Source organism: Indicator indicator, chromosome 1 (assembly GCF_027791375.1).
Source record: "Indicator indicator isolate 239-I01 chromosome 1, UM_Iind_1.1, whole genome shotgun sequence".
NCBI lineage: Eukaryota > Metazoa > Chordata > Aves > Piciformes > Indicatoridae > Indicator > Indicator indicator.
In genome coordinates, this window is record NC_072010.1 from 27,942,143 (window position 1) to 27,960,281 (window position 18,139).

Sequence of the window (18,139 nt, forward strand, 5' to 3'; positions counted from 1 at the left end):
GCTGTTAATATTCTTCACAGATCATATGTTTGTGTGGTGCTTGGTTGTGCCCTAAAACGAGACATAGCCTTAAAATGTGCCTCTTTCCTATAAATAAAGTTTAGGATTTCTAGCACAGAAGTAAATACTTGAAATTGGATAAGATGTATCATATGCTTCTTGCTCTGTTGTGTCAGAAGTCTGTAATAATAATAAAACCAGCAAGTATAACAATAGTAACATCTACAACAACAACATTAGTTTTATTCTATGAAGACATTGGACCATGACATGACTTGTATAATTTAGAAAACATTTCTTCCGAACACGGAAAGCAGAGAGTGAAGAAAGCCTGATCTAAAATATCTATACCATTTACGTTAAATTCTAAATCTAAATCTGATGGTTTTAGTACTGCACGTTCTAAAATGTCAGCAATATATGTTTCAGGGCAGAAGTAGATTATATTATAGACCTGTAGGGTTGCTGGCAGCCCTCTAGAAATAATAATTTGTCTGTTTGTTTTTACTTTAAGAAAAAATAGGTGTTTTTATTAAAATATTAATAATAGAATTAAAACAATCTTGAACCTTTTATATTGCCTCTTTTTTATTTTTCCCTTCCTGGATTTCATCTTCTCATTAGCTGTCTAACTTGATATGCTTCAGCCATTTCCAATGTTGAATGTTTGCAGGGCAAGCAGCATGATACTCCAGTGACCATTTCCCTATGTTTGTTTACACAGTTGCCTTTATGTGAGATTACATGAGTGTGGTTGGTTTTCTTTTGTTTGTTTGTTTGTTTTTTTCTAGTAGACAGGTCAGTAAAGAGCTATAAAGGCTTATCTTTGAAGCAGAGTGGAAGCATACGGAAGGGGTACAGAAGGGGTACCTATTTTTTCAAGGGATAGAATGGAAGAAACTGGAAGGGGAAAGCCAACCTCCCTTTGACTCTTCCTCCAGTAGTGAAGTCATGAGTGACTTGAAATTCTTGGATATGTTTTTCTATTGTTCAGAGGAATTTATTCACTGGCTTGTGTACAGAAGTGTTAACTTCTAAAAGGAATTCCTTGCACGCTTCAGTCAGTACCTGAACAAATGTTGTTCTGTAGCAGCACCTTGTGGGAAGGAAATCAGACTACAATCTTTCAGAAAAGCCAGTTTTCCCAAAAGTACAGTTGCTGAGTGGGCATCTGGCCTCAGTGAGCTGAACAGGTTATTTTATTCTTGCTGTGGAAGTTAGAAGATTCTCCTGAGTAATAACATACCCATCTAATAGCATGATATACTGCAGAACTTGATTTGCCATGCCCCCTTATCTGTGACACCCAGAATCCCTAGACTGACAAGAAATACCTTTTTACTGTGGAAGATGGGTTAACTGTACAACAGAAACTAAAGAGATGCCCTATTGTATCAGAAATGTGCTAATATAATTTCAGATGTTCAGTTTGTTGTACAAATACTTCATTTATAATCAATGAAATGGGTGCTAGCTCTTTTTAGCTATTACCTTTCCAACAGACAAAAAACCCCCAACTATCATTTTTAACTGAACCGTAGAGTACCATCTGTTTGCATTCATTGTTTATGGATTGCTTTTTTTTTAGACTAAGTAAAACTCCATGAAACCTGCCATTTCATTAAACATTTCTTCTTGGTTTATAATTGTACAAAACCCATTCACTGTAGACACAACAGCTTAATTTCTGCTGGGAGCAACACATTAGACTTAGATTTTAGGCTGGTGCGTAGCGTTCTGCAGCTGGAGTTAAATGACTTCCATATTGTCCTCTCCAAAACTTTGCAGGATGCTTCCTGTATTCCTGCACTGCCTTGGATTCAGAAAGGGAGCCTACTTCTTTTAATAAATGCATGGACATTTTTCGTTGGAAACTATGAAGGTTCTTTATTGTGAGAGTAAATATAGTTTTCATCTTAAGGACAGTGCCACCAACAGCTGCCAGTCAGAGGTACTGACTTGGTCTGTGTTAACTGTCCAGTTTTCCTAGCTGAGTCTCAAGCTTGTTGTGCTGTACTATCAGTTACCGGTGTTTGAGTGTGCAGAAACCATCCATGTTCAGTGAGACTGCAGGGAAACCGTTGTGCTACTGATAAGGATTTTCCAATGCTTCTGGCAGTCTGATTATACCAAGGAAGTTCTGTGTGATGTTGGGAAATACCATCTGGGTCTGCAGAAACTAACATTATCCATAAATTTTGTAATATTTTGAAAAAATAATCTCAAATATATTCTGATTAATATCTTTCTTCCTTTTTTTTTTCTGGTTCTCTTGAAAAAGAAGAAAATTAGCTTACTCTGTAATTAATGTGACTAGTTTGTACGCACCTAAGATAAAATATTTGCTCCTATGCGTACTGAATGCATCATAGTTGAGTTCTTTACCTGTTATTATTTCTTAGTTTTAAATCTTTAAAAGCTTTGCAATGTAATATGTAGCTAAGATACACATCTTAGCCAGGATTCAGGTTACATTAACCTCAAAAGACAAAGTGGTATTTAACAGAAAAAAAAAAACTTAGTAAGTATATCTTTATAATTCTGTTTTGCAGGAGGTAATAAACTGAAGAATCAACATTTTCGCCTAAATTGGGCATGGATCTCCTTAGAGAAAGAGTATTATTTAGTAAATGAAGATTCCAAATATCTTGATGTTGTTCTCAAACGGCGAGGTTACCTGGGAGAAACCTCTTTTATAAGTAAGTTCAATTTTAACCTTACTGGTTGCTTCTATAAAACTCTGGACAGCTAGCTGATAAAATATACCAGTACAGCTGTGTCCTTTTACTGCTGTTTCATACTAAGCAAGCTAGATTCAAAAGAGTTGATTTATTTATTAAACTAAGTATCCATTGTTATATTGTATTGGTGAGTATTGTATTGGTGAGTATTGCTAAATACATTATTTCATTGATTTTATGATGAAATTTTCACTGCTTTTTGGTTTGTTTTCAGCAATTAATTTTTGACTTAGCAACTCAAGACCCAGTCCTTCTTTCTTTGATTTGATTGATACTGTTACATTTGTTACACAAAATACAATTCCTATCCACATTTTATTTTTCCTCTAATGAGAAGATGCAGTTGTATCAATTGGAAAACCAACAATAAGCATAGATCTTTCACCAGAAAGGCTATTGTGAACTGTTCTGATTAGCAGCTATGAGCATTAGGCTTGTTTACTTCAATGTTGGCATTAAATGGAAGCTGATAAAGGAGATGTTAAAAGCTGTTTACAGTGTCTGGGGAGAGAAAAGGTGAAAAAAGATTGTGTTATCACATTCTGCAACCTCACACCTGTCTCTAACTTCTGGATGTTTTCCCATCCTCTTTCTAGTAATGCATTTGGACCAGGGAGCATTATCCTTGTATGGTTTCATGTCAAAACCTCTGTTGAGCTTACATTGCTTTAAAAAGACAGTCAATTTAAAGCTGATTTTGAATAGATGTGTAAGCATTTACCTGACATGGAGCACAAGCTCATGCTTAGAAATTTGGTTTCTGTTTAAATCTCTTTCTGAATAAGAATCTGAGTTTCAGATATTAGCTTGTGGTTAGGACACCTGTTTTGGCACAAGATTTGGGGCATATAAGCATCAACTAACTGGATCTAACTTAAAAAGCTCTGATTTGAACAGTAAATTAACCTTGATAATGTATTTATTTTTAAAAAATAATAAGAGATTGATTTAATACCAAATTGAGGATATGAAGTTTAAATTAATTACTGGTACTGATTGACAGGTATTGATTTGACTTTTAATCCTTCAAATAAAATGTTTACAAAATTTTCTATTTATGGATTCAAGTTCAGTTTCTGAATTGAGCTGACTCAGCATCCAGCAAAAGCAGTTTGAATAACTTACCTCTAACTACTTTAATTCTGCAAAATGGAATTACAGGGTTGGAAATGAAAGACACTGCTTAAGATGCTTGCTGGTCTTTCTGGTCAAGGTGCAGTGCCAAAGGGGCTAAAAGGGTTACAGCTTATGTAAAATAGTGGCTATGACTTAGGAGGAGACATAAGCAAGCAAAAACAAAGATTTGTCGAGAAAGGTTGCAAGAAACAGTTGAAGACAGTTCTGAAATATTGTCTAATTTCCATGAAGGTCTGTCAGACAGTCTTTAAACTGGGAGGAAAACACCAAGGAAGAGCCATTTTAGAGCAGCCTGGGTCTGAATCTGCAACGTCTGTGCTGTCTCAGTGGGATGAGCTGTATTGCATTTTATCCTATAGCTTTACAGTTTCCACTTGACTTAGATTTAATGATTGTCATTACACAGATGTTGAAATAAGAGGATAATAATTTTTTTAAATGCTTATTTTAGTGGCAATGACCACAATGGTTCAAATTTTACATCTTCTTTTATCCGTGTCCTGTATGTTTTACCCCTTTGTGTCTTTGTGTTTTCCTTAGCTTTCCCCTTGAAGGCTGAACTTTACAGGTGTGCTTTTTATCTTTCCTAAGAGAAATAAGTATTTTTAAGGGTTTCAGGCAGCATGTTGTTTAGACATTCTGGAACCAGAAAATTTAGAATGTTACAGTCGAGGGTGGGGGGCAGAAATCTGTTTGCCTTTTGTGGCATCCATAGTTGAATTATGGAGAAATAAAAGCTTGATATTAACCTCAGAGGATGCAGAGTTTTTCTAGTAGATAATTTTGCTTTGACTTATTCTGTCCAAACTGCCTTCTGTAATGTTAATTGATGTGCTTCCACCATGATGTGTGACACCAATATAAAAAAGAGTAGCAGAATTGGCTTGAACAGTCTTGAACTGTGAAAACATGTTTTTTAAAAACTACTCTTTTAAATATGATATAATGAAAGAAAAATTACAAGTGACATTTTTAATGACCTTAATTTCTGATTTTGACAGGTATTAGCACCAAAGATGGTACTGCCAAGAAAGATAAAGACTTCAGAGGAAAGGCCCAGAAGCAGGTGCAGTTTAATCCTGGCCAAACCTTAGCTACATGGCGAGTACGGATTTTGAGTGATGGTGAACATGAACAGTCTGAGTCCTTTCAAATTGTTCTTTCTGAACCTGTCATGGCAGTTCTGGAATTTCCTGATGTATCCACAGTGGAAATTATTGACCCAGGAGATGGTAAGAACCTTTCCAGACCTGTACTGCCAATACATCAAAAGATAAATTGGAGAGCAAATGCTATGAGTAACAATGGATAGTAAATCTTACCTTTCCTCAGAATATTTCTGAAGAATGACTTGGGCATTTGGTAGCCATTTGTCCTCTATCCCTTTAAGTGATTCATGAATATGTAACTAAGGCAACATGCTTCTATGACATACTTGCATTTTTCCCATGATATATTATTTCCATCATGCAGATTAGTTGCATCAGTTAGTCCTTAATATCAAGCTGAGAAGCTTAGTAAGGGCAAGTTTCACTAGACCAAATACAGCACAAGCTGTGTCAAGAACAAATAAAATTTTGGTTAAATGTAAATGAAGAAAGAAGCTGATTAAGAAAGGGAAAAATCAAAAACAAACCACAGCAAAAATTAGAACATGCTGTAGTTCTTTGCTTTTCACATGCATCCAGGCACTTGAACCTATGGGCATGGCCATACAAAACTGTCCTTAAGGAATCTTTCAAGTATTGGATGACTGTAACAGATTCTTTTATATAATCTTCCCTAATTAACATTTGAAGAAGTCTGGGCAGGAAAACTGTCAGAGGTTTCAAAGTTCCTAGTTCCAAATGCAAACTAAATCAGATATTATGTGACATCCATATTTAATCACTGAGAAAACTTGAAAAGCACAGAAATTCACAGCAAATGTGTGATTTTTTTTTTATAGTCCTGGAGAATTTGTAGTAATTATGGGTAAAGTGTGGCTGTACAGGAGAAAATCAAATGCACCACTGCAAATCAAGGAACTTTAAAGGGAAGGACTAGCATTCCTAATAATCTCTTAAAGTACAGGTTATAAAAAGTTCAGATGATAACTGCATACTAATCATCAAAAGTTTTATTCTGCTTCCAGTGAAAATGACTTTAAAGGGCATTGTTTGGGGTAATGTAGTCTTTACACCACCATAGTGAGTTGATTTGGAAAGCTGTACCAGCCTCTTGCTGTATGGAATACTAGGTAATGTTTTATTCCAAAAAGAAGTTGCATAAGGATGTGGGTTTTTTGAAGGATACAGTTTTTCTTTTTGCCAACTTCGCTCTGAAGGGAGAATGAAATTAATAAATTGATGGGGTTAGTTATTAATGCAATTAATAAATTGAGGGGGTTTTATTGTTACCTTTTGTTTTACTTTGAAACAAAAAGGCAGTGATTTAGTGTTTTTCTCATGGAATTTTTGACTTGCTGGAATAGTGAAAGTGTCTAGATCTTATCAAACCTGAATTATGGCATTTTTAAGGCAAGCTTTTGACCTCAAGACCTTAAGTCATGCTAGTAGTATTTTCCAGTTGGAGAAATAAAACCTGGAAAGAAGTCACGTGATAGTTTTTAGAATATTGTTTGACAAAGTACTCAGAAATAAGGATAATATTTGCTGTGTACAGATATCTGGTACCACTTGATCTGATATTATACTGAATTATATTGTTTGCATTGCAGTCATGTTAATGAAACTGTAAAGGTGCTTTATAATTACATGTATTATTAATGAACTTTTGTTCTTGGGTTTTTGAGAGAACAAGAATAAAACTTATCCTTCATTCCAATCAGAGCATGTGGTGGGTTGAAATTACCCTCCAACTAATTGGAAATTACCCCCAGAGTAAATTCCCAAAGAAAAAACAAACTCAGAACTTGGAAGCAAAATGAAAGTTATATTTACAAAAGGTAAGCTAAAATCTAGAAGTATAAAATGAAATGAATATGTACGAAATATATTTACATATATTTACAACTCAACAATCAGAAATACCCTCCTGGGCAGTCCAGGGGGACCGTTAGCAACCTCCTCCCCTCCCTCTCTTGCCTTCCTGGTACTCACACATAGTAGTCAAAACAGAGATTATCCCAGCAAGGCCACAGAGAGAGAAAAGTTGCAAGCAGAAGTGACAGAAGAAGAAAGAAGAGTGAGCTATCTGTACAACTGAATATAAGTATAAGCTAGTCAGAGAATAAATGGAATGATATATACCTATCAGTTGCTGTTCTGTGTCCAGTGGTAATCTATTTACTTTTTTACTCTAAATCTATGGAAAATCCCAACTCTTATTTTGCAATTAGGAACTAGGCTAAAGTTCCACCTTCAAATTATAACAGAGCATAAAACTCAGTGATGCTAATATGAGTAGAAAATCATGAAGGAGTTTAAAGTGCATTTTAGTGGATTTTTTCCTTGAAAATTCCTAACGTTCTTTGGTCTGATACATTTTAAGGTGAGACTGTTTTCAAGACTACTGACTGTATTTAATCGGTCTCCTTGTGGTAAATCAGTAGTGCAGACATGTAGCCAACTCAAATCAAATGTTCAAGTCAGAGTAAGTTGTCAAGAGCTCAGTTTTGCATCCTCAATATCAAATTCTTTTTGTGGTTATCCTCAGGAAGTAAGTTAAAGAATGGCCTTGCAGAATGACTTGCTGTGTGTGAGCTCTGCTATTGATATTTCCATGATTAACAGTTAATAATGAAATACTATGGAAATAATAAAAATATATCAGCCACTGCTGATAAATATGAGTTATTTGTTCCACTTTAGAATATGCTAAAATGCTCTTAGCTCCTAGCTATTTTGCAGATGATTTTATGAGGCCATAAATCTACATAAACAAATGCATCTGTTCTTTGCAGAATCAACTGTCTTTATTCCTCAGTCCACCTATACTATTGAAGAAGATGTTGGTGAGTTATTTATTCCGGTCAGAAGAAGTGGAGATGTGAGCCAGGAGCTGATGGTTATCTGCTACACACAACATGGTACAGAAACTACTCACTGAAACAAAGGCAAAAATAGAAAAGAGACCAAAAAGCAAAAATATTAGTTCCATCTATTGCACAATAAAATTGTTTGTAATTATTAATTAATTTTTCATCTAAATATCTTCAGTCCCACTGGAAATGTGTTAACCTTTGCAATTTGACTTAGATAATTATTGAATACAGCTGAAGAATTACCATGTTCCAAGATTATGCCATTTTTGAGAAGAGGATTTGTGTTCTTTAACTTTTTTGCAACACTTTTATATGCATCCTCATATCATGAGAGCTAAATGCCCTGTGGTGTTTGCCTATGACATCCTTTACTTGTTTGTATCTTGAAAAAAATTGTTGTAAAAGATAACTGTCTTTCAATCTCTTATTGATTATATACAAAGTATGGGGTCTCTGCACCTGTGTTTTTATTATTATTTATCCTCTGCAGAGATGAAGCAACATTTTTTATGAGGTAATCTGGAATCAAAATACTTTTTTTTCCATCAAATTCTATCTAAAAGAGTTAATTTCTGCTCCACCTATACTTTCACTGGGTAAAATATACTAAGGGAGTTATCTGGTAATCACAATCCCCACAGAGTCTCCTTTGTTGGTCTGTCTGTAGTGGCAGACTACAATATTCCTTCTGACTGAAAAGATGCAAATTAATTCAAGGAAGCATGTGCTTACATTGAATCATATACAGATTAGTTTGTCCAGAGTCCTCCAAAATGTAGCCTGGTCAGAGGTTTCAGCCCAGTTTATCACCTGAAAGTAAATAGAAATTAAAAGATAGGGAAAATAAAATTTGTCTTCTGTGAGAAGATCATTATAACCATGGTATATGTAGTGACTGTTTTCCTTTTATGCCACAGGAACAGCATCTGGCACTGCCCCAACATCTGTGCTTTCTTACTCCGACTACATATCCAGGCCTGAGGATCACAACAGCATTCTACGTTTTGACAAAGATGAACAAGAGAAAATGTGTCGGGTTGTCATCATAGATGATTCCTTGTATGAAGAGGCTGAGACTTTTGATGTTTTGCTGAGCATGCCAATGGGTGGAAGACTTGGTGCAGAATTTCCAAGCACTCGAATTACCATTGTACCTGACAAGGATGACGGTAAGATAACATGTAATAAAGTGACATTCCCAGTTCAGGATAGAAACTACAAATAGCATCACACTCAAATCTGCAGGTAGAAATTGGATTTTTTGCACTTCTTCCTGGTTGCTAAAACATTTGCTGGTTCCATCTTGAGATTTGAAAATACCAGTAGAAAGCTATGTGAGTTTTTTTAAGTATTCAATATTGATATTTTATTGTCTGAGAAAATCAAATGAGCAGTGACTGGGAGTGAGAAGATGCACCTTTCCAGAATACCAAAGCAATAGGTGCATTCTAAAATATCATCCTGCATGGGCACCTGTGTGCATGTTATTCTGAGATTGTGTCCACAAAGCCATTGCATTATGCTCCAAAGGACCATATTAGAGGCCCTGATGGACCAGAAGCCAGCTAGCAGCTAGAGACAAGCTATATTCTTTCTGATTTGGTGCTGCATTTAATTTGCTGCCTAGAAGCGTTCATGTATGCTTCCTTTGTCTTTTTATTAAACCAAATAATCAAAAGACAGTAATGTTGCTTTAGAAATTGACCCAGTAAGAAAGTGCTGACAGAACGATGTCCTTTGTTCAAGTGGTTGATAGTTTTGACACATTGCTTTGAAAGGGACATTTATGGTGATTAGAGGGAGGTCTGTGACTAAGAAAGAGTAGAATCAACACACTGTGTTACCAACTGCTTTCAAAAACACATGGTATAGCAACTCTCTAGGAGTGGTAGCAAAAATATTTCCTGGTACATTTGCCCTCACTTACACATGAAGTTTGGAGGCTGACATCTCAACTGTAAATTCTGTGATAGGAATACTGAGAAGCTATTTTAGTCCACTCTATGAAGCCATAAACCATCTATTGTGACATTTTCCTATTTCCTAAAGACTAAGGTGAGGAATTATGTAGTACAGCACACTTTGAAAGTCTGATGCCAATGTAGATTTTATCAGCACAGTTATTATCAGCACAGTGATTCCTCTCTACTTAAGGGTATAAAAGGCAGCTCTTACAGGCAGGAAGTTAACACACATCTAATTGCATCATAACTACTCAGTCTGCCTGAAATTTCTCCCGTGTAATCCTGTGTCAGAGGTGTCTTTGTTTTCTCTGTGGAGTGTTTGGGCAATCGTGGCATTAATGAATACAACAGCTTGAAATAACACCTGTTATAAGGTAAGAGATCATATATCGAATGCCAACTGAAATAGAAGAATGTTTATCTGAATTTGCTGTGATAGCAAATACAGGTTTATTTGTTTAGGGGGCTTACAACAATTTGATTTTTTAAAATAATTTTGATGAAACGATGAATTTTACAGTTTGTAGATAGCACAGCATAGAATATTGGGAGACCAGGTATTAAAAGGTATATCTAAGAAGAAGCTGATGACCCAACTTCTGAAGGTGTTCTGACTGCTTAAAATGTATGCAGTATGTTTGGGATGGGGTGAATATTTCTCCAGGAGATTATTTAAAACAGAGATGAGCTGAAATTAGAGCATCTAAATTCAATGGAAACCTTAGTGCCTGGGAGGGCATTTCAACATTTAAAATACGATGCTTTTATTCATACGCTTCTACAGTAATTTTAACAGTAACCTGGAGTGGCTTTGTATAAGAAATTATGAAAGTTAATCACAACATAGCACAGAACTTTAACAGCTTATGAAAATCTCACAAGATATTAGGGAATTTAACAAGACATCTGTATTTCTACACGGCTATTAGAAAACATAGGAAGTAATTTGATTTGTATACCACCATTCAGTTTTACATCTGCATTTATGAGCACAACTTGCCTCAATCCTACAAATGTCTTAACAGGAATTATATAACAAATGATGATCATTGTATGGAATTTATTAAAAAAGCCGTGGAAGTGTTTGGGACATTAGAGTAGAAGATTTTCATTATGTAACAGCTAAAACATCTACATTTTTTGGTAAGAGTAAACAATATTTTTATATTGAAAAATAAGGGTGCTTTGAAGGGTAGGCTTGGATAATTTTTCACAAAGGTTTGCCTTTTGCACCCAAAACATTGCATGTCAGACTTGAAATAGTGTGACAGAACTAATTTTTTTTGCTTTCAGTATTAAGGCAAGTACTCCCACAGAAAATTCCAGTGTTCAAAAACTCACTGACAGTTGACTTACTAGTAAAGTTTCCTACCACATGCCTTTATTTTGTTTGTTAACACAGTGCTCAATACTTTTCCAAGATCTATTGAGCTGCTTGTTCAATAACAAGCAGAGTACAGACTAGAGAGTAGATAAACTACAAGTTATACCTTCCATGTTTATTTCAGTATTGAGTACAGACTAGAGAGTAGATAAACTACAAGTTATACCTTCCATGTTTATTCCAGTATTCACATACCTATATTTACATACTTACATCAGAGTGTATAAACAGACCTATTTATGTAACATATAAAATTTAACACCCTAGGAGTTCTGATTGAAAGACTGCGTTAAATAAGCAGAGGATTTTAAGCAGCATTGGTTATTGTTGTTTGCAGCATACAAAATTAATTTAAATAGATTAAAGCAGTAGGCTATGTAAAATAAAAAGCATTTTCTTTAGCTTTTAACCATAAAATTTAACTCAGATTATGCCTAAGATAGAGAGGGATAAAAGCTTTAGCATATGTATAATAGCCAATGAGTTACAGTAATTTTATCGTACTGAATTCTGTAGTTCATTTTAGTCTCTACTTCACATCTACTGATGGATTTCTTTCTCTGTGTTTGTTTAAAGATATCTACTACTTAACAAAGTTTCTTTGGGCAAATGTCACAGCATGTCATTAAGCTGTGATTTCTCCAAGTACTGTGACTGGATTAACATTATTAATTGACTTCTTCAGGTCAGAAGATACAAATAGCAAAGGTCAAAGTTTAATAATACTACATGAGATCTTTCCTGTGGAAGTCAAGTCAGCACTAGCAACGTTACCTTATCTCCTCTGGCATTCAATGCAAGTTAATTAGGAAACATTTGCCTTCAGTACCTATTATCAAAGTCTTTTCTTGTTTTATTTCTAGAGAAGGCCCTTAGGGTCTAACTAAAATACCTGAGTTGCTGTACAATCATGACAATAAACAAAAAGTAAAGGAGGCGTACTCAACTTTTTAGTGAGCCAGAGTACATTAAAGAAATTCCTGGCAACTGAACACTTTAATTAGGGATTATACAATTGTGCTGCTGCGCTGCCAAAGCAAAATATGAGAAATAAAAAAAATCATGGTATGTAGAACATGCATAGATGTATTTATATATTGTGAATGTGATTTTAAAATTAGTCTTGCTGTTCAGACATTTCTTAATTTGGAAAGGACTATTCCTGATACATCCTGAAGTCAGAGACAGGTAGGAGAAAAAAGGATTAAGTTAATGAAATACACAGCAAAGTAAGTTGTGCATACAAATGTTTGGTTCAAAGTTACATGTGTCACTACATTTTAAGCACTAAAAAATAAAAACATGAATCTGTTTGAGTCAGAGGTGATAGTTACAAACCATGAACCACTGGAAGTAAAAAGCATTCAGGGAAAGACCTATGCAAATAATTTACTTTTGGAGTAGCTGTAATCTCACTTGTTACTAGACACCTATACATTCAGACAATTCATTGAAGAAGGACATGCCAGGATCCTTCTACAGGTAATGAGAAAGTATACTCCTAGGAGTTATCTCATCCTAGAAGTATCTAAAACATTGAGATCAATCAGTGTGGGTACCTGGTGCATCTGAATACAATGATTTCTGATAATAGATACAAGCCCTACTCTTAGAAATTTGCCAGCCAATCCAATGTCATAAGCACTACAGGTAATGAAGGAAAGATTTTTTTCTAATTTTATGTTAAAATAGCTCCTACTATGAAATGCCATTAAACAATGAAGAGATACATAGCTATTCCTGCTTCATTAAATGGTTATGATTTCTAAAGAATAATCTAGTTGAAATCTAAATAAATGAATGCTGAGTATTTCAATAGATAATTGGATGGTCAAGACAAAATCCAAAACCAGGCAAAAAACCTCAACCATTTTCCCATAAAATTGTGAACTTGTGTTACTAAATCTAGGTAGAAGTGATGGGTTGAGCTAATTGCTTTCATGCATCTCAAGGATTTGAGAAATCAACAGAAATCCCTCAAGAATTTGAGGTCAACAGGACAGACTTTTCATAAATAGAGAGCATAGATCAGCATAATGGTCTTTCAGAAAAGGCACTTTTATGCACCTAGGAAAAGGCAGATAAGGTTATTGTGCATTTTGCATTCCCCTGGAAGAGAGGAGTCCTGGAGCTTAATCTCAGACCCTGAAACCACTCAGACCCATCTTCCATTGAAATGCCTTGATCCCCAGGCTCACAGCAACTAAGCAAGATCAGTCTCGAAGTGCTCTGTGTGTTTCCAAACTGAAGCTGTGACTCTGAAATAGTTTCAAAGATGCATAGAAAAAAAAAAAAAAGAGATCCCATGCTTTTGTTAGTAGTCATCTGGAAATAAAACACATATAATTTGGTTCCAACACTAACATTGTTGCAGTGTTGTTGTGCAACAAGTCTAATAGAAAATGCTTTTGTCCTTGCAACAATTCTTGCAGTCAAGCATCTGCTCTCTCATGGTCAAGTGCTTTGGTTATTGAGCTGCTGATTTGGACTCTTTTTTACTTAACTCTGTTTTGTGTTGCTGCCATCTTGGTTTCTAATCACATTTGGGAACCAGAAACAAAGAGATGTGATGAATACACAACTGGAAGTTTGCAGATAAGAAGAGAATGCATACAATTATTTGGTTTGCTTCAAGTTTTTTTTGTCAGTGGCTGTCTTTCCATGTGATTTTAATTACATGCTACTGTATTTAGTATTGCCATGAGAACACACCACCTTGCAGCCAGGCTAACAAACAGTCATCTTGCCTTAGTGGAATTGTTGAAGCCTCATGCTGTTCACAGCAGGAAGTACATTAAATACATTTGTTCAACTTCATTCACACTAGATGGGCAAGCAGCCATTCAGACTTCTTGACATTTCTACATCAAGGCTGGGAAAGCAGGAATCAGGTTTATGTTGGAGGTTTGCTTACCATTTTATTTATACCTACTCAGCAGAATCGATCACTTCTATCATCCACATGATAGAGGATAGCACTATCGGGGAATATTTCACAGCTGAGGAAAATGGATGGTAGCATTTATAATGCAGAAAGTCACTGTTAGAAGCCAAACAGAACAGAGTAGTTCTTTAGTCTTCTGGAGATGCCTTTAAAACATTTTCTGTCACTCCCCCTACAGTTAATTAAACTTATGAAGTCCTTAGACCATGTTCTAGAAATCAGTAGCCACTAGCACTTTTCCATCTTACTTGGAGTAGTAAAGTCCATATTGACTGCATTGCTACATTGTAAATATAGGCTTTGTATTGTCTCCCAGTAGGCATACAGTGTCAGCTAACTTTCAGTATTGTACTGGGCCAAATCTCCAGCTGATGATAATTAAATATTTAATTAGTACCATAGTTTGTCAGAGGGACATCCTTATCTCACAAAGCTATCTGGAATCTCATTTCCACTGGCCTTTGAGGCAAGCAATCAAAAATGTCTTTCTGGTTTTGACAATAGGTGTGTCATAACCTTAAACTGAATAGGTGGGCGCTTGTTCTTGGTAGTTAGTATCTGCTAGCCTATTTGTACAATTTTAGTTACAACCTGAACACTACAGACAGAATATGCCCAGTGTTATATTACAGACTGGAGTCATCATTTGGCCAAGTATGCTTCAGTTTTCTCTGGAGTTGACTAAAATAATGAACTAGTTGCTTGTTTTGTCCTCTATATGTCCATCTTTTACTACTTTTCCCCTTTTCTATTTCTACAGTTCCTGTCGATCTGGTGTCTCTGGCCCTTCTGCAAAGCTTTTAATTTCTTTTGTCCTTTCATTAAGTAAAATCTCTGTGTGACCCCTCCCCTTTCCCTGCCTGTGGCAGGTGCCAGATTGGCTACTAATCAAGGGAAAACGTGGAAGGCAGCCAATTTATGACAACATGTTATACTCCCAGTTTTCTTTCAAATAGTTTCTTATTATCACCAGTCCAACAGAGTGAAAAATGTTCAGTTTGTGATAGCCTTAAAGATTTTAGAAAATCCTTGTTTGCTGTCGGTCGTAGAAATAAATTCATGTCATATCTTGCAGTAGGACATTCTACAGAGGCAACCAGATGCATTTAAGATTTGCTTTTCTAGCATTACCTGGCAGTTTATTATATATGTGTGTCTGCAGGTACACAGGCATTATATATGTGAAGTAGAGATGTTGGATTAATCTCATCTTCGCTTAGGTGCTCAGTAACTAGATAAGTAGTCCAACCTTACGATCTATGTTCCTTTGATAGGTAAGGAAGGCAAAGCAGAAAGTACTTTGTCATACCTATTTCAGAAGGACTTTGGGATACTGGTAGATAAAAAATTGAATATGAGCCAGCAATGTGCAGCCAGTTGTTTCCTGGGTTGCATCAAAAGAAGCGCAGCCAGGTGGTAAATGGAGATGATTCTGCCTGTCTTCTCTGCTCTTGTGAGACCCCACCTGGAGTAGTATGTCCAGCTCTAGAGACCTCAGCACAGGAAGGATATGGACCTGTTGGAGCAGGTCCAGAGAAGGGTCAGAAGAATGATCAGGAACTGGAATGCCTCTCCTCTGAGGAAAGGCTGAAGGTTGGGGTTGTTCAGCCTGGAGAAGAGCAGGATCTCCATGGAGACATTATTACAGCCTTTCAATACATAAAGGGGGCTTACAAGACAGAGAGAGACTCTCTTTACCAAGGCCTGTAGTGACAGGGCAAGGGACAATAGTTTTAAACCGGAAGAGGGTAGATTTGGATTGGATATAGAAAAGACATTTTATAGGATTCTTAAGGAATTCACCTACTTTCAGAATATATTTACTCTTATAAAGGCCCAAGATTTCTGTCTTTGCTATTGAGCCTCCATAATTTCTTCTCTTTCTTCCTATCAGTGCTCATTACCAAACAATAAATTGCTTGTTTATCATTCATTCGCCTTGGTAACACTCAATGCCAGCCACTGGAAATCTCAGCTGTGGAGAAAACATAGTTTTCATCGCTATGACTTTGGGCTTTGAAATCTGAGAGATCAGAGTCATCATTTAAGTGGATGATGTTGCAACATATTATAAACATAACATCCATGGAATGGGCTACTGTGAGTTTGTGGTTGTGTTTCTTGATGTAGGTGTAAGGACAACTATTTGGAAGAGAAAAACTGAAAATACTTTCCTCAGAAAACCCCTGGTTTTGCAAATATACTTATTACACTCAAACCCATTCTGCAGACTGCTTTGTCTGCTATAGACCTAGTAGCAAACTAATGATCAACTAAAATGTGAAAAACATAGTTAGAAATGGCTACATGCTGTATCTTTGTGTAGCCTAATTTCTATAATGCTGCTCAGGTTTTCCTACCGTTTCTGTCTGTAGGAGTTCTCTTTTTTAATCTTCTATATGAAATACTGTGAGCTCCTTTGCACTTAGCCTCCTTGTACAGTGTCTTTGTGTGTGGTATATATAAATACTACTGCCAAGCCCTCACATTCATCTGTCTACCTCTGTTTCATCAGTTCATTGAGAATTTGTTACTGATTCCATTTTCTTGGCCTCTTACATAAAAATAATCTCATTCGTTTAAAAACTAGAACATGTAGAAGATTCTGAGTTTGTTTCACGCTTTGTGGGAGGTCTAGCCAACAGGAAAAAGGTATGTGAAAGTCAAATGGTTGCTGCGGGCAATACCATCAGTTTGGGTGTGTCCCCAGATTACAAAGTGTCTGCTTCTTTAGCCATTAGTGTTTATATTTTTATTTACATTGGTAAATGAGGCAAATGTCTGGATTATGGAATAGGTTGAGCAACAGATTGTAGATCGATGCATTTACAGCACAAAAAAAAAACTTTTGACCCTGTCCTCAGAATCTGAACGTAGGAAAAGCTCCTCTGACACCTGTGATGGTTCCAGTGATGTCAAGGTCTCTATGTTTTATCCTAAAGGTATGTGCAAGGATCATAACAGTGCTACTTCTAGAATAAATACTTTCATACATCTATGTTAGTTCACATAAAGAAGACTTTGGTATTTTGGAAAGCAAACCAACAAAGATAAATTAATTGTTTCCAAGAGAAGGCACTCGAGTGAGTGAGGCCTCATTTGGAGGACTCTGTTTAGTTCTGGGCTTTCCAGCTCAAGAAGGACAGAGAACTGCTTGAGCAGATACAGAAAAGGTCTACAAAGCTGACTGGGGGACTAGAACATCTGTCTATGAAGAAAGGCTGAGGGACTTTGGGCGTTTTAGCCTGGAAAAGAGAAGACTGAGGGCCCATCTTATTAATACTTATCAATACTGAAAGGGTGGATGTCAGGAGGATGGGGCCAGTCTTTTTTCAGTGGTGCCCAGCAACAGAACAAAAGGTAATAGGTACAAACTTGGACATAAGGAGTTTTAACTAAACATGAGAAGGAACTTCTTTATGTTGAGGGTGGTAGAGCACTGGAACAGGCTGCCTAGATCAATGGTGGAATCTCCATCTCTGAAGTCATTCAAAACCCACACAGATACCATTCTGTCCAATCTGCTGTGGGTGAATGTGTTCTCATGGTGGGGGGCTGGACTATCTAGATCTAGATCTCCACAGGTCTCTTCCAACCCCAATCGTTCTGTGATTCTGTGACACAGCATGGCTTCATGCACTGGGATATTTTCACTCTCCATGGTTCAGGCATAATCTGTAGATCCTCTACTTACTACTAAAACATTATGAGCTGCAGCCCAATATTAAGCAAAATCAGAATTAGCTCAGTTTTTCAGGCTGCAAAGTATTCTTTAGTCCATCCTTGTAGTGTGAATGGGACTGACAAGAAGTAAATAGTATGTTACCAGAGATAGGATATCACTCTAGCCATTTTACTGCCATCCTGAGTCTTGCAGCTAGGGCTACAGACTACTTCCTTCGCTGTGCTACTTTGCTTGTGTTTGAATTTTGCTTATTCATGTAGCAGAGAGGTTACATATGGATTCCATGCCTGCTAGGCAGG

General features: G+C 36.3%; 1 protein-coding gene across 1 annotated transcript in view; it reads left to right on the forward strand.

The window, feature by feature from the left end:
* Nucleotides 1–18,139, forward strand: part of FREM2 (FRAS1 related extracellular matrix 2) — a 129,299-nt gene that overhangs the window by 71,154 nt on the left and 40,006 nt on the right. Inside the window, exons 3-6 of the mRNA XM_054394198.1 lie at nucleotides 2,553–2,699; nucleotides 4,880–5,110; nucleotides 7,783–7,908; nucleotides 8,781–9,032. Coding sequence (XP_054250173.1) covers nucleotides 2,553–2,699; nucleotides 4,880–5,110; nucleotides 7,783–7,908; nucleotides 8,781–9,032 — 756 coding nt within the window. The remainder of the gene's footprint in view (nucleotides 1–2,552; nucleotides 2,700–4,879; nucleotides 5,111–7,782; nucleotides 7,909–8,780; nucleotides 9,033–18,139) is intronic.